Source organism: Tenrec ecaudatus, chromosome 4 (assembly GCF_050624435.1).
Source record: "Tenrec ecaudatus isolate mTenEca1 chromosome 4, mTenEca1.hap1, whole genome shotgun sequence".
In the NCBI taxonomy this organism is placed as follows: domain Eukaryota; kingdom Metazoa; phylum Chordata; class Mammalia; order Afrosoricida; family Tenrecidae; genus Tenrec; species Tenrec ecaudatus.
The window spans coordinates 155,222,436-155,246,572 of record NC_134533.1 but is presented as its reverse complement, the minus strand read 5'-3'; the positions used below and the strand labels follow the sequence as shown (position 1 = coordinate 155,246,572).

The 24,137-nt window shown below is 41.1% G+C and overlaps 1 protein-coding gene across 4 annotated transcripts; it reads left to right on the top strand.

The window, feature by feature from the left end:
* Positions 1–6,539: 6,539 nt before the first annotated feature.
* On the top strand, positions 6,540–19,644 carry CCNL1 (cyclin L1). 4 transcript variants are annotated; one of them, XM_075546960.1, is made up of 11 exons: positions 6,554–6,946; positions 7,183–7,257; positions 7,775–7,884; positions 13,829–13,949; positions 15,113–15,177; positions 16,877–16,976; positions 17,088–17,192; positions 17,286–17,427; positions 17,750–17,861; positions 17,948–18,046; positions 18,860–19,644. In XM_075546960.1, exons 1-11 carry the CDS (start codon positions 6,635–6,637, stop codon positions 19,206–19,208), a joined length of 1,590 nt encoding a protein of 529 aa, XP_075403075.1. In that variant the 5' UTR covers positions 6,554–6,634; the 3' UTR covers positions 19,209–19,644. The 4 variants fall into 4 exon arrangements, 2 of the variants coding, with proteins under 2 accessions (XP_075403076.1, XP_075403075.1); XM_075546961.1 differs by lacking the exon at positions 18,860–19,644 and having other exon boundaries at positions 6,550–6,946; positions 17,948–18,050; XR_012784004.1 differs by lacking the exons at positions 17,286–17,427; positions 17,750–17,861; positions 17,948–18,046; positions 18,860–19,644 and adding an exon at positions 15,408–15,421 and having other exon boundaries at positions 6,540–6,946; positions 17,088–17,106.
* Positions 19,645–24,137: the final 4,493 nt, after the last annotated feature.

Here is a 24,137-nt window from a genome sequence, read left to right as displayed (position 1 = left end):
CTAATGACCAAATTAACCAATAACTGGAAAAAATAGGATGACAATAAATGTGCCCCTTGATGTGAAAGATGGAGGACCTAACATCACCTATGGGGTATTCTTGCCAAAATGGTTAATTAAATCTGTTCATAAGACATTTGCTTCAAGAGTATTTGCCTGGATTTATGAAAAACATAAAACGCAAACAGTAAGGAAATTGTTCTGGGCTATAGAGAAGTGGCAACAATAAATGATGTTCCATCCTTGGTTGGATTCTGGCGGGGGTGGGAATAGGAAGGAAGTGATACAGGACATGAGTGTGGCAACGGGGGACAGGATGGATTCTACAGAGATCATAATGTGTTCTTGCTGTGTGCCAGGGGCTCCAGACAGACTCCGGAGAAGAACAACAGCCCATCGACTGGCAACTACAGGAGCAGACTGCCTGCTCTTTTCCTGCAGCTGCTAGGGGGGTTCAAACTGCTGACCTTTTAGTTAACAGCTGAGTGCTTAGTAACTGTATCACCATGTCTTCTTAAAAATGTGGCAATCTAAAATGTCTGGGGTATAAAAGATGCATGGTGGTTACATGGGGCATTGTTCTTGTTCTTACAGCTCACATGCTGAAATAATTTGGACTCTCATGATAGCTGCAATTAGCTCCTAAACAGTTCAGGGAGAAGGGAAAGAAAATGTGTATTAGTATACAGAGATTAAATAAACCAAATGTGACAAAATACAACTGGTGAATCTGAGTGGCAAATATATTCACTGTATTCTTGACTTTTTTTCAAGCAAAAATGCTGTTATACTGATAAAAAGTTGTGATAGACCAATGTTTGAAATATAGAACTGCTTTCTGTTTATCATACTGTGCTCAAACTGAAACCAAACTCACTGCCATTGCGTGGAGTCTGACTCATAGAGAACCTACAGGCCCAGTAGGACTGCCTGTGTGGGCTTCCAAGCCTATAAATCTTTACGGGAGTAGAAAGCCTCCTCTTTCTTCCACTGAGCAGCGTGTGGTTTCAAACCGCTGCCTTTGTGTTTAGCAGTACAACACATAAACCAATACATCCCCAGGGCTCCTTAGGATTGTGCTCTAGCGCATGAAGCACGTTTTTCTTATTAGGAGACTTGATGTGGGGCTCAACTACTTTTACTTTATGCTCCTTGAAATGACTAATAAACGTGTGCTTCAGATTCCAAGAGTTACTTCTCTTATTTACTGATCAGAAAACTAAAATGCAGAAGGAGCTTTAGAAAGGCTGACTATTATTCTTGAAAGTTTCCTCAGTGAAACTCTATTTCTTTTGAATGACCACTGGAACAGAAAATACCACTAAAAGGAATGAACCACGTCATTACTAAGCTATTGGGTGGGATCTTAGTTTTAGCTAAGTGAGGAAGGAGGATACTTTGATTCAAGGGAATGGGAGAGTTCACAAGCATCAGATGTACATGAAGTGTACAGTAAAGTATCCAGTATTTTAATTTTGCTTTTCAGAAATAGCCAGCACGGCAGTAAGTCGACTCAAAAAAAGAAGCTGCCACGTGCCATCGTCAAAGCTGGCAAGCGACACATCTGACCTTAATGGCCAAAGGCACTTCTGTGCCAGCTCTTCCTCTGCCTCCATCTTGCAAGAACACTAGTATATTAAGAAGGTTTGTGTATAACTTTAGTGGCCATTATTCAGCCTACCAATGTCAATCTTGGTGTGATCTATTTTATACACAAGTTGTTTCCTTACTCGTGAATTGCTAACTGAAACCAAGACGAGGTTGGCATTAAATACCATGAAGGATGAATTTCTCCAAGGCTGGCCTGACTGAATTATATTCAATCAGTAAACAGTTTATTGAATATCTACTATTTATTTGTAACCTTCTCCCTTGACCTTAGTTTATTTTGTGTAAGAAGAGATCGGGTGGGGTAATATTAGCTTTAACCTAACTCTATAGACAAACTAGCACTTCTATTATCTGGACAGTTCATTTTCTCAAATTAGTACTTACGTTTCTTCTCAGAAACACATGTCCAATGTCTGCACGGACCTCCCAAAACTGTCCTCCAGACACAGCTTTCCAGTTATAAGCAGCCTATGCCTGCATGTGGTCTAGCCTCCGTAAAAAGGATACAGAAAAACGTGGAAATGCCTGAGCTGCTACAGAGAACAAAGTTCCTGCGGCTATGGGGAGAAAGGACGGTGGTATACAAAGGATGGAGTAGATGGAGTTGGCTGCTGGGTGGAAAGGAAAGAGCTAGACCGGGCAGCCTATGCAACACATTAGGAAAAAAGAATGCGATTCAATCCACTGTTTTCATTTAGTGTCCATTATATACTGTGACACTTTCAGTTATTGTTAGATTGCAAGGTCAGTGGTTCAAACCCACCAGCAACTCGGGGAGAAAGAAGAGGTTATTTGTTCCCCTAAAGAGTCACAGTCTCAGCAACCCTACCTAGGATTGCTGAGTCACAATTGACTCCTTGGCAAGGGTTTTGATGTACACAGCATCTACCAGGTGCTATGGAAAATGAAAAATATATAGGGACAGGTCCCATTTTTAAGGAATCAAGGCATACATTCAAGAAGCCATTAAGCGACAATGAATAGAATTGCATGTCCAAAGACACTTGCTTGCTCACTGCCACTCACCTAGTAGAGTGGACAGAGTACAGATATGGCCCAGCAGGTTTCTGAGACTGTAAATCTGTGGGAGCAGACAGCCTTTCTCCCACAGAACTAGCGATAGTTTCCAATTGTTGACCTTGTAGTCAGCTGCCCAACGAGTAACCCCCTACACCATGAGGGCTCCTTCAAAATATATACTAAAGGTCATAAATCCAAAGTCAATGTTACCAAGAGACTTTATCCTAGCATGTGTGTTGATTACCAATACATTTCAGGGTGATTCACCTTCCAATGATTACAGCAACCAGATATATATGCGGAGAATGGGTGTGGCCGTACAACTGCTAGAGGGCTGTATGAAAATGGCACTATTACTATATGAACAGCTCATAGTTACATACGCCAGTTTCTGCTACAAACAGAAACTTGATTAGCAACTTAAGATTATGTCCCCTGATGACATTCACAATGACGCATCCTGTCTGACTGCTCTTTCACTTACAGCTCACCTATTAGCATTCTTCCTTGTGTGTATCATTTCCTCTGTTAAAGAGTGTGGCACCTTCCAGGTGGAAATTTACTTGTCATTTTCCCTAGCTTAAATTACAAGACAGGGTTGTTAAATACTGGTCTCATATTAATAACTGATTGCTAAAGAAATGAATGAAAGGGTAGTAACTGATTTCAGCAAGAAAAAGTCTGAAGCAAAATCATGAAAACACATGCTCCCTGACAGGCTGCTAAACCTAATGCAATGAAAATTATAGAATGATTCTTCAGTAGCCTCAGGAAGGCACTGGCAAGTTTTACTTGTCCCTTCGATTGTCACTAAGCCTGCAGTGATTGAAGCTGTAAAAATAAAACTTATCATTGGATTTCCTTTTGGACAAAGATGAAGTTAGGGACTAGCATCAGGCCCTTTGCTGGCTGAAAAAGAATGCTATAGAATTGTAAATTGGCTAAGTGCCAACTGCTAACTAAACCGGTGGTGGTTTTCATTTTCCCAAGGACTTTGAGAGCCAGAGACCTGAAGAGCTGCTCCTATAAAGATTGCAAGTAGCCCTTGGTGTAAAAGGGCTCCATTCCCATCACTCCACTGGAGAGCAGCTCGGATGCAAATGGAAGCTCTCTTTTTATAGTTTTCATTTTTATTGCCTCTTTTATTATCAGTATCTTTATAAATCTCATCTGAATTTGCAGACAGGAAACATTACATATAAACATCAGGGAGTGAACAGGTAGGGATGACACCATCAGTAAATTACATGCTGCAACATTGTATGTAGTACATATCACTCATGAGATAATGTACAACAAAACAACATACATTATAAGTGCTGTTAGTCATAACTCAAGTAACTCACACACATGGTAAATTGGGGTTTACCTGCACTGACAAGAAAACTCTAGGAGGCAGTTTTTTTCGTCCACCTGAGGTGGCCATGGGGCAGAATGGACTTGTCCATGCTCAGCCACACCAATTAGACTTGCTATCATTACCAGCCCCCCTTAGATTGACAACTTAATTATTTGTGTTTCTAATGGGACCTTTCTGATGGAACGTGCCTGAACTCACTTCTACCAATGCTCTTATCCAACTAAAAGGCGTGCTTTACTTTCCCCAACTCAATCCTTTCTAACTCTGAACAGGTCTCTGCTTCTCCACATTTTAATGTTGACATTTTGGAAGGAGAGACTCGGAAGAACAACTCTTCTCAGTAAATGACAAAGAAACGATGTAACAAGTTTTTGAACTGCTCCTTTTTTGTTCGGGATTTGACTCTGAAGAAGAAAGGATTGAGTAATGTTTTATATTGAAATTCTGGTTCTCAGGCAACTTTGTGGAGCAGAGCCACGTACCCCCCACTGCTCTCCAACCTCTGGATCAGCATGGGTCTAAAAAAATTATAAATAAATAAATTATATATATATATATAAATCCTAAATATCTCGTCAGTCTTGTAAAAGCAGAGTAGAAAGAAACCCCTTTAAAAAGAAGACATTTTCTACTGGGAAATATTCTTTTTTTGGGGGGGAAATATTCTTAAAAATAAGTTGCACTTAAGCCATTACAAACATACGCGGTGATTTCACTGAAGCCAAAGGCTTCAATAAGACATATGATCAGGGCTTAAGTGGAGAGCAAATGCCTTGAGAATGATTGGGGCAGGGAATGTATGGATGTGCTTTATACAATTGATGTATGTATATGTGTGGATTGTGGTAAGAGTTGTATGAGTCCCTAATAAAATGTAAAAGAAGAAAAGAGAAAAAAATGATTAGGGCAAAGACTGTACAGATGTGCTTTATACAATTGATGTATGTATATGTATGAACTGTGAAAAGAATTGTATCAGCCCCAATAAATTGTTAAAAAAAAAGACATATGGTCAGTTAATGTTTTTTTCCTTTTTAATAATTTAAGTTCCATGAAATTCCAAAATCATGGAGTTCCATTTACCTAGTTTTTCCCCACTGATAATCTTAACGACAGATGATCGAAACTGGGGGGGTGGGGGGGAAACCAAACCACAACGTTAGTTTTTAAATTGAGGGAACTTTAAACCTTGATACAGCACTTTAAATAGCTCTTCCGAACACTAGAGGAGGGAAGTTTCCCCAGAAGCAGCCAAGTTGGACAGGTATGAAGCAGGTACTTTTTCTCAGCAATGTAAAGCTTAATGCTTGACTATGTAATAAGGTAACGAAACCGCAAGGTTTCTCGGGCTCTCCATCTTTAGGGAAGTATGCTGTCTCTTCTTTCCCCCACATAACAGCTACTAGTGGGATTTGAATTCCCAGATCTTAAGGTTTAAACCAATCAGGGGGAAAGGGAAATTTAAAAAAACCAAAAACTGGATGGAGTGAAAAAACGTGAAGGACTCTCAAATATTTTCCTTCTAAGTCTAGATAGTAGTTGTTTGAACTATACATTGTTTTTTACTCCATATGAGGAGGAAAATTCCGACATTTCTAGTACACATCACAGGAAACAAGACGAAGCTTTGTACTCCCATTCGTCTGGGAAAGCCACCAAGGCAGTCCTGTGCTGTCCTGCGGGATCCCTAAGAGTGAGAATCGACTTGATCGTTTTTGAGTGAGGCAGTGTCACAAATAACAAGAATGGTTTCCCCCATTCAATCCTATGTGGCCACCACGCACCCGACGTAATGAAATTACCTCTCAGAGTTGGCCGACCGAGAACTCACTTTGGCAGCCAGGGATTTTCCAGACTGCTGAAAGGTGTGGTGGTGGCCAAGCGGCGGGGGCCGAGCCGCGTGTTACATTGATACGAGGGCAGCCTCGTGCTCCCCGGGGAGCTTTTACTGGACCCCGACGCGCTCCACGGGATCGTTTCCTAAAAATAGCTCCCGCACAGCAGCCCTTCCCAGCTTCTGGAGGGTCCCAGGGAATGCCGAGCTCCTCCATACGTGGAATCAGTTTCTACTTCCACGCGATCTCGTGGGTCCCAGCGATTGTGGGGCTCCCCAGAGGCAGCTGGAAGTCAGTCGACGTCGCCCTCCGTCCGTGGGGGATGTTCGCCGTGGAAAAGCCAACCGTTGGGGCGGAGGGAGAAGTGGGGCACAGGGACTCGAGCTCGACACGGTGACAAAAGTCGGGGGAGCAGCGACTTGGGAACAACTCTGCTCACGGCAACTCTGGGCTACAGAACTTTGCGGCCAAGTCTATGACAAAAGAGAGGGCGTACAGCTGGCTTAACAAAGCGCCTCTGGATCGCCTGGGAGGCGGGGCCAAGTTTCCCGGCGTGACGTCGAGCCCGCCCGTGGGAACGCCCAGCACTGGGGCCCGGCCCCTCCTCTTCCGGTCACAGGAGCGGGCGCCGCCGGCCGGGGCCTGGTTGGCGGGCGGCGGCCGGCGTGGTGACGTCACGGCGGAAGCGTACGCTACGTGCAGCGTCTCCGAACCCAGCGATCACAGGAATATCCGTCGCGCCCAGAACGCTAGTCAGTCTCGTTCTGGGTTCCGGCTGCGTTGGGCGTGCGTGTAGCTCGCTGAGATTATGGCGTCCGGGCCTCACCCGGCCGCGGCCACGGCCGCCTCGTCGGCGGCTCCGAGCGCGGGCGGCTCGAGCTGCGGGACGACGACGACGGCCGCCACCACCACCACCACCACCACGAGCGGAGGGATCCTGATCGGCGACCGCTTGTACTCGGAAGTGTCCCTGACTATCGACCACTCGCTGATTCCGGAGGAGCGCCTCTCGCCCACGCCGTCCATGCAGGACGGGCTCGACCTGCCCAGCGAGACGGACTTGCGCATCCTGGGCTGTGAGCTCATCCAGGCCGCGGGCATCCTCCTCCGGCTGCCGCAGGTCAGTGCCGCGGCCCCGCCCGGCCCGCTTCCTCCGCCGCGCCTCGCCGCCGTGCCCCGGCTCCGGGTGGACTCCGTCCGACGGGGCCGCGGTGGCCGAGGCCGCGGGCGGACCGGGGCGCGGGCTGCTCCTCGCGGGGGGTGGGGGGGGGAGGCGAGCGGCGGCGGCACAAAATGGCGGCGGCGGCGCCTGGTGCCGGCCCGTCTGACCCCTGCGCTCCGTTCTCTTGTCTGCAGGTGGCGATGGCAACGGGGCAGGTGTTGTTTCATCGTTTTTTCTACTCCAAGTCCTTCGTCAAGCACAGCTTCGAGGTAAGCGCGGAGCCTGGAAAGGGATTGCTTCCTGAGGGAGCGGGGCGGCGGGGAGCGAGCTTTCCCCGAAAGGGAGTGGCTCCTTCAGGCCTTTTGTACCGAGCACGCCGGGGCCGGCCAGGAAGTGGGGGGGGGGCGCGCTGCAGTGTACTTGGGACGCTCAGAGGATTCTGACTCGAGACGCTTGCTCAATCAACCGAGAGTGACCGTTTTCAAGTAAATGCAGCACAAACTTCTGGGAACGAGTGGAACTCTGGATCCAGCGCCAGGAGTTTGAGCAATTTTTAAAAGCTTAGGACGTTGAGCAATGAAAACTGGTACTCTGGGACCTAGTCGTATCATGATGACTTTATTTCGCCAAAGTTTGTCCCGAGTGTGCCCGAAAGTTGCTAAATCAAAATGGGTTGGTTACACTGCAGGGAGGCACTGTTCCCTTCCCAACTACCCTTGATGGGTCAGAAATTTTAGTTGTTTCATGGACTCAACGGTTTTTGCCCCTTTTTGGTGGTTGTTTCAGATTGTTGCCATGGCCTGTATCAATCTTGCGTCAAAAATCGAGGAAGCACCTAGAAGAATAAGAGATGTGATTAATGTATTTCATCACCTCCGCCAGTTAAGAGGAAAAAGGTAAGAACGGCTTTATTGAACGTTGCGTCTCCTGCTACTTCTGCACTGCGCACCAGCCACCACATCACAACATTCCTCAAGCTACTAAGGTCGCAGAGGGAGACCGACTTTAGTTTAGGTGGTAGCATTTACATAGGAACATGCTGATACTAATTTGCGAAGAGGATAACGAACTCGTTTTCTGAGGGTTGAGTTTGTGGTGATTGCGGTGAAAGCCAGTCCCGTGGTTTAAGATTAAACAAGAAAAGGAAGGGGAATAAATACATTGGGCTTCAGTGTGACTGTCTTTTCTTCTTGTGAGTTTTCACCCCCCCCATTCCCCCCCCCAACACTGAAAGCTGGAAGCTTAAACAATACACTTCCAGTGGAGGCTGTGACCGATTGGCGAGTAGGTTGGTTTCCTATTTGAAGTCCCAGTTAATTATGTACCAATTGAGGTTGGCTTTTGTTAGAATACTTCTCAACACTGAACTCGAGTAATACCGGATCTGAAAGGACTGCAGGATGATAAAGTTTGAAGTTTGGAATCAAAGAGATTAAACAGGTATTTTGTATTTGGGTCAGATCAGTTGCAGTGGGTTAGAAAAAGTAATTCACTCAAAGGATTCCATTGCATTTAGAGGAGGCTTGTTTATCAGAGATAGAAACAGTATTGCAGGTGTGTTGTGACAACGTGACATTGAGCCTGTGTTGATACAATGGGGAGCCATTTAAGTTTCCATTATGCAGTTGCAGGTGATTTCTAGTACTTGCTAAGGAAGAATTTACTTGGTCTAGATGAGTTGTTATCTTTCCAAGGAATTGTGATGTTAGACAAATTTATACTGAGTTTGGAAAGGAGGAAGTTGTGAAATAGTTAAGCTGTATTGGGTGTTGGCTGGTGTTAGGTATCATTGATACTTATTATTGGCTGAATTCACTTTAAAGATAATAGTAATAAAATGGTTCAGCAACTAAATGTTAAATAGTCATAAGATGATTTTATCTAATCAAAAAACCTAAAGGATTACTATTCAGACTTTTCACTGTAGTGGGTGCTTTTTTTCCCTTCCTGGTTTTCTTAGTTTTTACCACATTTTATTTCTGGTTCTAACTTTATTCAGTGAGCATAAATATACACACACTTTAGCTTTTTGTTGAGAAAACCCAGGAAAATGGGAAGGTATTTTGTATTGTTTGAGCTTATATTTGTATTTAGAGATGTAGCTATAATTTTTCGGGTTGTTTAAAACAAAGCAACACACTCTTAATACAAAAGGGGGCTATATATTTTTAGCCAAAGGATTCTGTTTGTTTAAAGGAAATAATTTCCTGGTGGTATTCTTTGAACTATTGGCCTAACTATGATATAATAACATACAGTGATAAATTTCTTTTTTTACTTTTTCTGTGGAACTGATTCTTCCTTCATTAGTTAGGTCATCCTAACTATAAAAACTTTGGAACTTAAAATGTCCCATCTGTTGTGTCTGATGCCACAGTGCCTTTGGGGTTTGTTTTGATTTTGGCATTACAGAGAAATTTTTTTTGTCTCAGTCTTAGAAGTCTGATTATAACAATGAAATTTAAAAGTTAATTGCATGGAAGACTCTTTTAAGCAGGATGTAAAAGTGTTTCTATGCATTGACAAGTTTACTCAGACATATAAGCTGTATATGTTATTAACTTCAACTCTTTTTTCCCTTGCAACCGACTATACAGCGACCAGCTACATTTACCAAAGCCTGGGTGATGTGGAGTGGTACATAGAGATGAAGCTGTCGTCATGGCAACAGTGAGTGAAGTATCGAAAATCCCCAAGGAGAAGCCAGTGTTCTGAGAATTAGGTCACTGGAATCGGGGACTAACAGGTTGGCCACTGGTGAACCATTTAGAAAAACTCCTGTTTCTTGTTACAAGCTTTTGTCTTTGCTGTCCAAGTTATTCGAACCATAGTATAGTGTTTTTGTATAGATTAATGTTACTAGAAAGTACTTGTAATGCTATACTTTAATTAGGTGAGGTGCAATTTATTTTCATCTAGTTTATGTGTAACTTTGAACAGTATTGTGACCCTGATAATAAAGAAGCCTTCGTTTTATGTGTAGCATTAGGTCCGTGACTTACACTCCTGCCTGCACATGGGAGTGATAGAGGGGCTTTAAGATCTAACGCTGATGTCTGGTTGCTTTGACTCCTCACGCTTCCCTCCCACCCCCTTCCAACTACTGTTTGATTCAGAATGTATGGCTGAGCCTTTGTAAAGGGGAGGAATGCGTTTTTAATCAGGTGGGAAGGAGACCAATAATGTTCTCAGAAAATTTACGTTTTCTCTGGTTTTAAGGAGCCATACCTTGGCACTTTGAGCATGTGATAGATAGCGCTGTGCGATTCAGACTGGCTCAGTACTGATACTTTAATGGACTGATTGCCAACCTGAACTGGACCTGAATCTTAAGCCACCTTTAAAGATAAGTATTCTTACTTCCTTTGAAGTGAGTGTTGTAAGTTTTCAGTATATTTTAAACTTTTAAAATTGAGCCTGCTGTCGATATATCGGCTTTCCCTTCTTAATTGTCTGAGTTGGCATTAACTTAGCTACTGGTAAACTGTCTTATGGAGAACTTTAAAAATTTTCACTGTATTTTTACCACATGGGTGGTGCTAATCCTGTTCAGATCTCCTCCCCCTTTTGAATTAAATTTCAATTGTAATTAATCTTGCTAAAGGAAAAATAGCTACTCTGAGAAGCAAGGTAAATATGCTGTCAAAAACTAAGTGTCCTGTTAAAACTAAAATGCGGAAGTTGGTTTTTTTGTTACATGTTTACCTAAATCTTTGACAGTAACATAAAGAAGGGGAGGTAGAGAGTCAGGACTGAGTGGGTGGGTGTTGATAGTGAAAATTATTTCTTTGAATTAATGGTTTTACAGGAGAGATATTGAAACTATTTAGGGTAGGTACTTTTGGCAGATTTGTACGAAACTTACCTGCTTGAGGAGGCAGAAATTCTAGCTAGTTTAATTCTATTTTTATGCTTAGTGCCTTGAGTACTAATTTATGCTTTTCAATTGTAATAAAGAGCTTGCTTATCTTTTCCTGAGTCTTTTTGTTTTACAGAGACACGTGTGTATTTTTCCTTGGTGCAATATCAGTACTTTGTAGATTATGTGTCCATTTAGCCTTCCTTGATGAAGGGAGTGGAACTCTCAAAGTTAACTTTCCTGCAAGTTAGAACAAGCCTAAACAAAAATTGAGTACATTTGTTGAATTATAGAAAATAATAAGTTTGGCTTGCCTCACTTTTGGTCCTTGTGAGATTTTCGCAAACTTATAAAGGAATGTACAGAATATGATTAAGATGGATACAAAGGATTAGTATAATCAGAATTGTTCTTGTCTGATATGGGACCAGATTATAGTCCATAATTTTAAAAGCCTTCAGCTGGTTTGTAACTGAAAGAACAAATGAATCCCAACTATTTGAGAGCAACTCTTAAAAAGAGGTGACATTGATACCTATTTAGAAGAGCTTTTATAAATTTTATAAAAGACAGCTTTTATAAAATTTATACTGTCGTGCCGTTTCATTTTTATTAGGGATTCTGATGCTATAGTTAACCCCTGGGTGCAGAAGATAAGAGTTAGGGGGCACAATTGTGGTAATCAGTATAGCCCCGCCACCCCACTAAGTTTGCTATAACCATACCTGAGAATGCTTTTTAAACTTCTAAGATTCTAAAAGCTACTATGACAGTTTTCTGCCCTGATTAAGATGATTCTTTGTATCTCTACAGTAGAAAGCACACAGCTGAAATCGTGAGTCGATCTGACTCATAGTAGCTCTGTAGGACAGAGAGGACTAGTCCCTGTGGGTTACAAGGCTCTCAGTAGAAACCCTCACTTATCCTGGTGGTTTTGAACTGTTAGCCTTGCCATTAGAGCCAGTACATAACCCATGGCCCCTTTGGCACTTAGAGAAATAAAGAAAAACTTAATGCCTTTTACTGGATTCTGAATGGTGACCCTGTAAGTGACCAAATAATAGGACAAGGTAGAACTTGCCCTGTGGGTTTCCAACATTTTGAATCTTTTAAGAGAATAGAAAGTCTCGTGTTTTCTCTGTGAAGCAGCCTATGGTTTCCAACTCGTGCTCTTTAGTTAGTAGTCCAACATGTAACCACCACACCACCAGGGGCCCTATGGGTAGACCACCCATCTAAACTGGTGATCCTCCCTCCTCACATCTTTCATGGTGTGATTGAATAGCTATGATATGAAGTGAGCTGAAGGTAAGACCATTTTGCAGCTATGAGTAATAGATACTTATAGATACTTGTCAAGTCAATTCTGGCAACTTTATTTAGCTTTGCTGAATGTATTTTAATAAGTCATTTTAAAACAATGTAGTAAACTCCTGTTTTAAAATTTAACGGAGTGAAAAGGGTAGGGAAGCTGTTAGTTTGTATTCTTTTACATTTTAGTTAATGTAGGTGCCATTGATTGTTTTTTAGCCTTCACGTATGTTTTTCAAATGCCTGCCTGCTTATTTCTGGACTTGGGTGGCATGTTGAAATGAGATACAAGCTTTTCTATCTGTCTTGTAGAAAAAGGAATGTTAGATTCTGCTCTGTAAATTTGTAATAGACTTTGGATAAGAGAAACATGAGTGTGGAAGAAGATATTTAAACGGTCCACCCATTTACTTAGCTTATTATGAAGAATGCCTTTGATATGCTTGACCTGGTAACACAGAGTGGGCAAGCATTTTGACTGCCCCTGCCCCCCTTCCCGCTGCTCCGTGGGAGAAAGTAGTGGTAGATTTTTGAAACCCCATGGGGGTCCTATTTTGTGCTCTGGAGTTGCTTTGAGGGGTGTGTTGGTCTCTCTGACTCTAAAAAGGAAATGGGTAAATTAAATTATATGGATTTCAAAACATGAGTACTCACTTTTAACAGTTTTACCTAAATGGAGACTTGCAGAAAGAAAATCCATTTTAATACAACTTAAAGTATCTTTTACCCTACGTTTAAGTTTATTTTTTTTTGCTTTGTTTTTTTTTTTTTTTTTTTTTTAAACAACAGAAAACCCACTGAAACAGAACACCGCTAGAGGCCAGGCATCAGTTGAGCAGGCTTGTTCTGTAGCATTGAGCCACTGATGTGTAGTCTGAACCATTGAGGTTGCCATAGAGACCCTAGTTCTGATTTATTGCTTAATAGCTGTGCCTCTGGCAGATCTAACCACATGACGTGATGATGTAACTGACTAAATTAAGGCCTGGTTTGTTTTTTGTTTCACAGGTCAGTGAGCTGTGCGTCATTTCATATTTGCTTTGGTAATTGAGAAAAAGCTTTAGGAATGTTCTTATTTTGTTTTAAATAGAAAATTTTAATAGAAGTAACAAATTGCCCACCTAGGTGAGTCTTTAGAAGAACTTATTTTCCTCCAATTTTTACTTGGACCATAAACCAGCCAAGAGATGATATTTTATAGAATGAGTAAAATCATTTTAATCTGTTGAGTTATTTGTAGTACTACAACTGTTTATTAAAGAACCCAATATTGTCTATGGGGAAAGGCTTTCTAACTATTGAGACTACTGAGGTTGTGCTAATTGTAAGTAAATCAAGTTGTCACCTAAGTGAATATATACACATAAACACATCCTTCATTCCTAGTTGTTATGAAATCTATGTGAATAGTTCCAGCGTGTGGAGTGTTCAAGACTTTCCCATTAGCGTCTGTTAGCTCCTTTAGAAACTTAATCTAAATGTTTACCTTTATGTATCTATTTAATTAGCATAACTTGGACAGCACAAGATTAATGCTTTAACTTGTTTGCAGGAGTTTAAAAAGCTGGTTTCTGTTGCCAATAGTTGGTTGGAAGGGAAAATGGAGCTGCCACACATAAAAATTTTTGGATGTGCAAAACAGTTTTGATTTTATTTCTTACAAACTATAGGACTCCAAGCCCTCTGATTCTTGATCAGAACTACATAAACACCAAAAATCAAGTTATCAAAGCAGAAAGGAGGGTGCTAAAGGAGTTGGGATTTTGTGTTCATGTCAAGCATCCCCATAAGGTGAGTTATACAGTACAGAAGTGACATTCGTAAGTATTAGGGTTTCTCTTAAAATTTTCTTTTGAGTGGTTCTATGTTTTAGTTACAAAGTTAATCTTTTTTTTAACACACTTTTTTTGGGGTGTTGTGATTGATTAAAGGGGGGTTAAAAAAGACAGGCTCAAATGTTAACCTTTACTCGACAGTTGTTTTGGGGTTTTTCCCCTGTCGGTCATGCCTACCCCCCGTCCTTTTCTTTTACCCCCTAAATTAGGGGTAGTGCAGTTCTGCCTTCAAGGTAATAGATAATGTCTCTAAAAGGACCCTGGAAACTGCCTGGCAGCTAGTAAGTCGTACGTGAATACCCTGTATGGAGGCTGCTCCCTCCGCGGTTCCTGTGTAGAAAGGTTGCTCTTGCTGTCATGGGATCATTATAAACAAGCTCGGTGCTGAAAACAGTGGGGGCTGTTCAGACTGAGAGAGAAGCTTGTTTCTGCCTTGTTTCTCCTTAGTATCTACAGCTTTAATATGGGGATAATGATAGTACAGGTCCAGAAAGATCTGGTATAAGCTTAAGTTAATTTTATATCGTTTAGTGTGATGTTTCACCACAAAGATGTAGTTGACTGATTATTTATTGTTACTTCCACATTGGATATTAATTTGTATCATACCCATTGTGTGACTTTGGTCTGTCTGTGAGGATATTTGGACTTGTAGAATGTACCTTAAGTGCAGGGTAAGTTAACTAGAAAGTCATTGGTTCAACTCTAGCAGCCACTGCAGGAGGAAGATGAATGAGGCTGTCAGCCCCTATATAGGGTCACTGAATTAGAATCTACTTGTTGGCAGTGGGTTGTTGGATTTTAGTATACATGAACTGTCTAGCACCAGGCTGGGCACATACTAAAGTGTTCATCACTTAGCTATTTGGCACTTTAATTGATTAATATTCATTTTGTTCTGTACAATTTTTAGAACATAAAAACAATTTTATGAAATCTAGTAACCAACAAACTACATGGATTGAATCTCTGGTACAATTTAGGTTGTGTAATCTTTTAAATATCTGTGTAGCTTCTGAAGGAATAAAACTTGTAACTGATATTTTAAACTATTTTATTCACTGAATTCTGCTTAAAAGAATCACCAAAATGCTAAATTGCCTTTTTTTCCCCCTTCAGATCATTGTTGTGTATTTACAAGTCTTAGAGTGTGAGCGTAATCAAACCCTGGTTCAAACTGCCTGGTAAGTGGCTCTTTTACAGTTCTTTCCTAGCCAGGAAAACAGAAGCAGAAATAAAGTAAGTTTCATTTTCTCTTTCCAAAATAAGATGTTTGTTTTGGGGCTTTTTTGTTTTGTTTTTTACCAAAAGGTAAATAATGCTTATTTCTGCTTCCTGTTTTCTTGGCTTGACTTATTACTTTGAATGGAGAACTCAATTTAACTTTGTTCTTTTTTCTACTCTTTAATTAAAGGGTAGTCCATGATGGTAAGTCATAGAACTCTGCCCTCTGCACTTCAGCCCATGACCTCAGGATGGCCTGATTGGCTGCCCTGCTCTCCAGCCAATCCAGTGCAAGCTCTCATCCGAGATTCACTGAAGTGGTCCATATCCATCTGGCAGCATCTTCTAGTTCTCTCTGGGTGTCAAAAGGATTTGTATATTTGCTTCTAGAAGTAACTATTAAACATGCCTATGTATTTAATGTATTCCTGTAACTATCAAAATGAGTAGTTCAATTTTGATAGATTTGTTGTCCAGCCACTATGAATTAAATGTCTTTTGGGGTTGTTTTTTTTTTTTTAAATTTTAAGCTCAGGAGTTTGGCAAGTTTTTGGTATGTGTAATATGTATTCTACCAAAAAAACCTATAACATGGCTTAAAATGATACAGACTAGATGACGTTTTTCTAACTGCTAGGCTATTTCTGGCAACCTTAGAAGTAAGTATTTCAGTTTTAAAAGAGATGTTATTATTTAAATACTTTAGAACTTGCACTTGTGAGATGCAGATCCTGTGATCTGGAGTGCTGGCTCGTTTGAAATCCGTGTTAGCCAGCCACAGCGACAATGTTAGAACAGTGTTGATGGGGTGCAGGACTATGTTCTTGACTTTCATAACTGCCGTATTTCATTTGGACTTAGTAAATATTACAATTATTTTGCAAAGTCTTAAATTGATTAACACGTGCATGACATTTTAAGTGTTCATAGTTAACCAGATTTTTGCAATTTTAATTGATAAGTCTTTTAAAAGAAATAGTCCACTTAAGCATTTTAACTTTGAAATGACTTGTGAAATATTTTAAGTAGTTTGAGTGTTGCTAAAAGTCCAGCAGTTGAGTAACCAAAATAGTTTCACTTCTCTTTGTGCATATTACCAAAAAAAAGGTATGTAAACGAGGCCTTTATGTACATTGTTGTTTACTTACCGACCTAGGTGGTTTGGGGGGGGGGGGGTTATCCTTCAGTTAGCTCAATTTTCTTAATGTAAGTGTGAGCTAGTGTGTGCTTTCTGAGAGTGCCTTTTGACCCTGTCGGAGCATCTTGAGTTTTCTGAAAGAACTTGGTGACCCTGCTTTTCTTTGTGGATAAAGGAGAGATGGTCAATAATTACTGGCTTGAAGTATTGTTGGAGTGGTTGATCATTTCTTAACCTTAGTTATGTACGAACTATCAAAGCATTGTTACTTTAAAAGTACATTCTGTTTGGCAGTAATTTTTAAAAGACTTCTGTCATATATTGGAAAGCTTACAAATAGTTCTAATGTTAAATCATTTTCTCAATTGATTTTTGAATTATGCCTTTTTATGCTAGACTCTTGAGGATGTGACTAACTCTGAGGAGAAAAAAGAATACAGTAGATTGAGTCTCCAGTGTGTATAAGCTTCACTAGTACTGTTGTGCTTACCTATGAAGCTTACAATTTGATTATTTTTCAGGAATTATATGAATGACAGTCTTCGAACCAATGTTTTTGTTCGATTTCAACCCGAGACTATAGCTTGCGCTTGCATCTACCTTGCAGCCAGAGCGCTTCAGGTGAGTGTGTGTGGCTGGTGTGTCCTTTAGGATGGAGAAAGCATGATGATTAGCGGTTTTGACAAGAATCAGTAAACATTTCTTTTAAACCACTCTTTTCTCTGGTCTTAGATTCCACTGCCAACTCGTCCCCACTGGTTCCTTCTTTTTGGTACCACAGAAGAGGAGATCCAGGAAATCTGTATCGAAACTCTTAGGCTTTATACCAGAAAAAAGGTACTTGTTTTATTTACCTGTGTTTTGTGGTGATATTCTTATTGCTAAGAATCTAAGCTTCTGTAAGCTACTAACTTCATTTTCTTCCAAAAGCCAAACTACGAAATGCTAGAAAAAGAAGTGGAAAAGAGAAAAGTAGCTTTACAAGAAGCTAAATTAAAAGCAAAGGGATTGAATCCGGATGGGACTCCTGCCCTGTCAACTCTTGGTGGATTTTCTCCAGCCTCCAAGCCCTGTAAGATATATTCAGAATTGAAATGACTTGGGGAGTGGGCAGGGGATGTGGAGTGGTTTCATAGAAGACTGAAACTGGTTCAAGAAGTATGTCAAAATAATTTGGGGTAGTCTGGGTGGCACCACTGATCCTTACTTGCTTCCTTTGAGATCAGAACTAAGAAAGCCCCATTGAACAGCTTACCTCTTTAACACACGGGAGCACAAGTTAAAATTGACTCAATGGTAATTGAGGTGTTAATTGTGTGCGTGTGCTTTAAATCCGATTACTAATGTGTCGTCCCTGCCCTTCTCTCCTCCCTCCCCACCTTTGCTTTTTAAAGCATCGCCCAGAGAAGTGAAAGCTGAGGAGAAGTCACCAGTTTCCATTAATGTGAAGACAGTCAAAAAAGAGCCCGAGGAGAGACAGCAGCCTAACAAAAGTCCTTATAACGGGTGAGTTAGCAAGCTGGGCTGCGCGGCCTCTAGTTCATGTGCTGTTTCTGATGCTAGGTGTGTAACTAAGATTTTGTTTTGTGAAGTGTAAGAAAAGACAGCAAACGAAGTAGAAATAGCAGAAGTGCAAGTAGATCAAGGTCAAGAACACGCTCACGCTCCAGATCACATACTCCAAGAAGACAGTAAGTACAAATTTCTCTTTATTAGCAAAGCAAGTCTTTAACTTAAAGGTTATTAATATTGAGTCCGTAGACTGCTTTTCCATTAGGCTGATTCCAGGCTATTCACCTAGGCAAATTAGGAGAAAGGAGCTTGGGAATGTGCTCTGGGTTGGTTTTTGTTAGTCTGTTTGTTGGTTTCTTTTTGACATTTTTTAGTTAGTTTTCTCCTGTGCTTGAGGAAAAGTGTAGGGGCGAAGAAGCCACAAGTGCTCCTGTGAAAGTGCATAATCCCTTCTTTCTGGTGCAGAGGCATTGCCGGTGAGGAACATGAACCCCGACCCATTGCCATTGAGTAGATTCCAACCCAAAGGGACCCTGTAGAACTGGACCCACACGGTTAGCCCGGCTGCACTCTGTGGAAGCTGACTGCAGTTTATTTTTCCTGTGTCGTGGCTGGTGGCTTCAAGTGCTAGGACTATTTTAGTGTTAGATTCTTATTAACTAATGGTGGCAACAGCACAGGACATTCCCTAGTTAGCTAGCTAGCTACTTGGTGCTCTTTTTTAAGGACTCCCTTTAGCATGAGAAATGATCGTGCTCCACCCCCAGCATGTTGGCTTAAATTGCTAGTTACATATGTGTTGTCTCTAAGAGTCATGGAATATGTTACTAGGGTGAAATGGCATCAAGAGAGGGTGGGGAAGTGCAGGGGGCAATCTTTAGTTTCCAGTCAGTCTTTGATACAGTAGATAGTTTCATTTAGAACCTGTTGTGAACACCAAGATCTTTTGGCAATAGAAACAACAATCTGAACCTTGAATTTTTGACTTTCAGTTACAATAACAGGAGGAGTCGATCTGGAACATACAGCTCAAGATCAAGAAGCAGGTCTCGCAGTCACAGTGAAAGCCCTCGAAGACATCACAATCACGGTTCTCCTCACCTTAAGGCCAAGCATACCAGGGAGGATTTGAAAAGTTCAAATCGACATGGTCATAAAAGGAAAAAATCTCGTTCTCGGTCTCAGAGCAAGCCTCGGGACCATTCAGACGCTGCCAAGAAACACAGGCACGATAGGGGACATCACAGGGACAGGCGGGAGAGGTCTCGCTCCTTTGAGAGGCCCCATAAAGGCAAGCATCATGGGGGCAGTCGCTCAGGGCATGGCAGGCACAGGCGCTGACGTCTTCTCCCCTGGAGCCAGCATCAAGTCTCATCTTGCCTCTACACTGGTGTATGGACTCATAATCAAAACATTAAAAGCAAACTGATTAGGATTTGATTTATTAAAGCCCTCTAGGTCTCTAGAAACACTGAGGACATTTTCTTTTGAAAAGAACTATGTTAAATTTTTTGCACATTAAAATGCCCTAACAGTATCTAAATGGAAACCATGGTCAGGTTCAATTGTACTTAGAGTTGTGTAATGTTTATTGCTATAAGAACTGGAGCAAAAATTCTGTAAAAATGTATCTTATTTTTATACAGATAAAATTGCAGACACTGTTCTATTTAAGTGGTTATTTGTTTAAATGATGGTGAATACTTTCTTAACACTGGTTTGTCTGCATGTGTAAAGATTTTTACAAAAATAAAATACAAATCTTGTTTTTTTAAAACGGCTTCAAATATTTTATTTAAATAAATTATTTTAAATTAACTCGATTTTAATAGTAAAAATGGCTGGTACTGGTTTTCTGACAATAGCTTTCACTCCTCCTCCCCAATTAGATATGTTCTGAGTTCAAATGACATTCTTGGGCAGTGGGTGCCAGAGCTGATGAATCCGTGGCCCGTGGAGTGAAACAGTCAATGTTAGATTGCAGTGCTAGGTCAATCCCCTGGGAGGACGTCTGATTAGTACATGACTTGGTACCATGAGGTTCCTTTTTTTCCTTAAAAAGATAGCATGTTTTGTGGGGACTCAGCTCTTAGCGTAATAACATACATCCATTGTGCTAAGCACATTTGTACATTTGTTGCTAACATTTTTTTTCTACTTGAGCCTTTGTTACCACCTCATTTTTATTCCCATCCTCCTTTGACGAACCTTGATAATTCATAAATTAATTTTTCATGTCTTAACACTGATCAGTGCCTCCCTTTACCCACTTTTCTGTTACCCATCCCCCAGGGGGGTGTTTTGGGCAAATTGTGTTTAGTGTCCCCCCTATCTCCCCACACCTTACCCTCCTGGAATCACTACTAGTACTAAGGGGTTTATCTGTCCTGGATTCCCTGTGTTTCCAGCTCTTACCTGTACCGGTGTACATGCTCTGGTGCAGCGGAATTCGTAAGGTGGGATCATGATAGTGACGGGGAGGCAGCATGAAAGAACTAGAGGAAAGTTGTAATGTTCATAATTGGTGCTATACTGCACCTACTCATCTGTGACCCTTCTGTAAGAGGATGTCTGTTTGTCTACAGATGGGCTTTGGGTTTTTGTTCTGGGTCTTTGATGCCTTTTACCTGATCCCATGGACACCTTGTGATCACACAGGGTGGTGTGCTTCCATGTGGTCTGTCTTCAAGCCTTTAAGACCCCAGATGCTGTATGCTATATATTTTTTTAAGTTTAAAGGTCTTATCAAAGTCTTGTAAAAAGTACATCAGCATGGCACAGACTGAAGCCTACTTTTGTTTTTATTGCACAAAAGTGAAACTTGTAACTGAGAAAACAGTTGTATAAGTAATTTGCATGTAACATGGAATCACTGCATTTAGATCACTAGTAACACATTCCAGACGCTGTGTCTTTTGATAGCAGGGCACCATCAGCTTTCTTCACATTTGCTGTGCACCCATGTTGTCTTCAGCACTGTTCTTGCATTGAGGGAGTACTTGAGTAGAGACCCAATGTCCACCTGCTACCTTGATAAGATAAATGTATGGAAAGATCTATTTCCCTATCATTTTATATATAGTTACATATGTACATAACTTGTGTTTAGACCTCTATAAATGTCCTTTGCCTCCTAGTTCATTTCCTTTTTCTTTCCTCTTGTCCCACTACCATGTTTGCCTTCCTATGGGTTTCAGTAATTCCTCTCGGTTACATTGTTCTTGATCAAACCCTACCTGGTGGGGAAAGGAAGTGGGTGTTAACAAACCCTGGGACAAGAGAACAAGTGATCTGAAATCGATGGCGAAGAGCGCTTCGCATGCCTGCCTAGTAGGGCTTGATCTTTACAGCTCTTATCACAATCCTTACATTGTATCAAGCATATCTGTACTTATGTTGCCATCATTTTCTAAACATTTACTTTTATCAGTCCCTCTTTACCTTCCCCCACTCTCATAACCCCTTGATAAATTATAAGTTATTTTCATATCACTGCTGTCTCCCCCACCATGAGGTTACTTTTAAGGATTTTTCTTTATCTTGAATTGGGTTAAGATTTATAGAACCTGCAGATCAGTTTTCCATTAAACACTTGATAGCCATTTAATTTAATCTCATTATATAGTCCCCACAAAATAAACACTTATCTCACTTGCTTACTGCATTTACTGTTTATGTTCCTTCTCAACTTTGTTCGCCTGAACTTTTCATTTCAAAGGGTTGATTGTTTTAAGGTGTGTTTACTTCCATCCTTATCAATGTCCCCTTTATAAACCTGTGTTTGCCTGAAAATTCACCTCCAAAGTGAGCTCATAATGCAGCATTGAAGGATGACTAGGGACCACAGTCAAGAGTTTCACCAGCAAGCCTGGTTTTAAGATTGTGATTTTAGTTTCACATTTTAATCCCACTACCTGTGATGAAATACTACTCTCTGCCATTGAGTCTGCTGACTCAGCGACCCCTGCAGGTTTCTGAGATTACAGCAGTAGAAAGCCCCATCTTTCTCCAGCGAGGCTGCTGGTTTTTTTGAACTGCTGGTCATGTGAACCCAGTGCACACCACCAGGCGTCCATCCCTCCGTATCAGAAACCTAATATGATCTCTTTCCCAGCACTTACTAGTGATAGCCAAGCACCAGCTGGTTTAGTCTGACAGTCTTGGAAACTCATGATTGATCACATGGCCCATTTTTCCATTTGGACTTTGCATGAATCTTGATTTTTTTTTAAAGGATCTTTTTTATGTACTATCTTTGAAATGAACCTGTGCTATTGAACAAAGCACAATTAAACATGCCAGTCGGTGAGCTCCAACTGTGTTTAGAGTTGGTATTTTTCAAAAACCTCTACTAGTCAAAGGGCTAAAGAAGTTATGAGTAAAGTCTGACCTCAAAGAATGAAATCTTGAAAAAGCCAGGCCTTGTGCCCAAAACTCTAAAATAATATATTTTTATAAATCATTTTATTGGGGTGACAGCTCTTCTGTCACATTGTTTGGTCATAAAAGCTAAAATAGTTGGAACCAAGTGATCTAATTTCTGAAAGGGTAGTAACTTAGGAACATGAATACTTATTTGAATACTGCATTTAGTTCTGAAAAACTAAAACCTGTTTAAAAAAACATTAGAGAAAGGCAGAAATTAATGTCAACAAATGCCCTGTTGACTAGCTTTAAATTCTTAATCCTGTCAGTTCTTGGTTGTACGTCAGCTATGTGAGAAATAGAATCAGCACTATATGTTAGGGTTGTAGAAATGAAGATGCGGCAGATATCTGCATGCAAAATGAGACTGGTATGTTTAAAGGTGTTTTTAGAAGTGGCTTTACAATGCTAGTGAAGGACTTTACAGCATCCTAATTTTTATCTTACAGAGCCATGTTATTTAATCAGATAATTGATCATCTGGGTTAAACTATTTGTACTGTTTTATAGCATTCATAGTGCAGGAAACTTTATAATCAGAAAACCAATCTTGACTTTTGTTAGCTTTTTGTTTGTTTGTTTGTTTGTTTTTAATTTTAACAATTTATTGGGGCTGATACAATTCTTTTCACAGTTCATACATATACATATATCAATTGTATAAAGCACATCTGTACAGTCTTTGCCCTAATCATTTTTTTCTCTTTTCTTCTTTTACATTTTATTAGGGACTCAAACAACTCTTACCACAATCCATACATATACATACATCAATTGTATAAAGCACATCCATACATTCCCTGCCCCAATCATTCTCAAGGCATTTGCTCTCCACTTAAGCCCCTTGCATCAGGTCCTCTTTTCCCCCCCCCTCCCTCCCCATTCCCCCCTCCCTCATATGCCCTTGGTAATTTATACCTCGTTATTTTGTCATATCTTGTCCTATCCGGAGTCTCCCTTCCCCCCTTCTCTGCTGTCCCTCTCCCAGGGAAGAGGTCACATGTGGATCCTTGTAATCAGTTCCCCCTTTCCAACCCACTCACCCTCCACTCTCCCAGCATCGTCCCTCACACTCTTGGTCCTGAAGGTATCATCCACCCTGGATTCCCTGTACCTCCAACCCTCATATGTACCAGTGTACAGCCTCTGTCCTATCCAGCCCTGCAAGGTAGAATTCGGATCATGGTAGTTGGGGGGAGGAAGCATCCAGGATCTGGGGGAAAGCTGTGTTCTTCATCGATACTACCTCACACCCTAATTAACCCATCTCCTCTCCTAAACCCCTCTATGAGGGGATCTCCATTGGCCGACACTTGGGCCTTGGGTCTCCACTCTGCACTTCCCCCTTCATTTAATATGATATATATATACATATATACACATACATATATACATATACACATATATACACATACATACACACACTTATATCTTTTTTTTTTTGCATGATGCCTTATACCTGGTCCCTTGGGCACCTCGTGATCGCACTGGCCGGTGTGCTTCTTCCATGTGGGCTTATTTGCTTCTGAGCTAGATGGCCGCTTGTTCACCTTCAAGCCTTTAAGACCCCAGACACTATCTCTTTTGATAGCCGGGCACCATCAGCTTTCTTCACCACATTTGCTTATGCACCCATTTGTCTTCAGCAATCCTATCATGGAGGTGTGCAGTCAATGATATGATTTTTTGTTCTTTGATGCCTGGTAACTGATCCCTTTGGGACCACTCGATCACACAGGCTGGTGTGTTCTTCCATGTGGACTTTGTTGCTTCTGAGCTAGATGGCCACTTGTTTATCTTCAAGCCTTTAAGACCCCAGTCACTATCTCTTTTGATAGCCGGGCA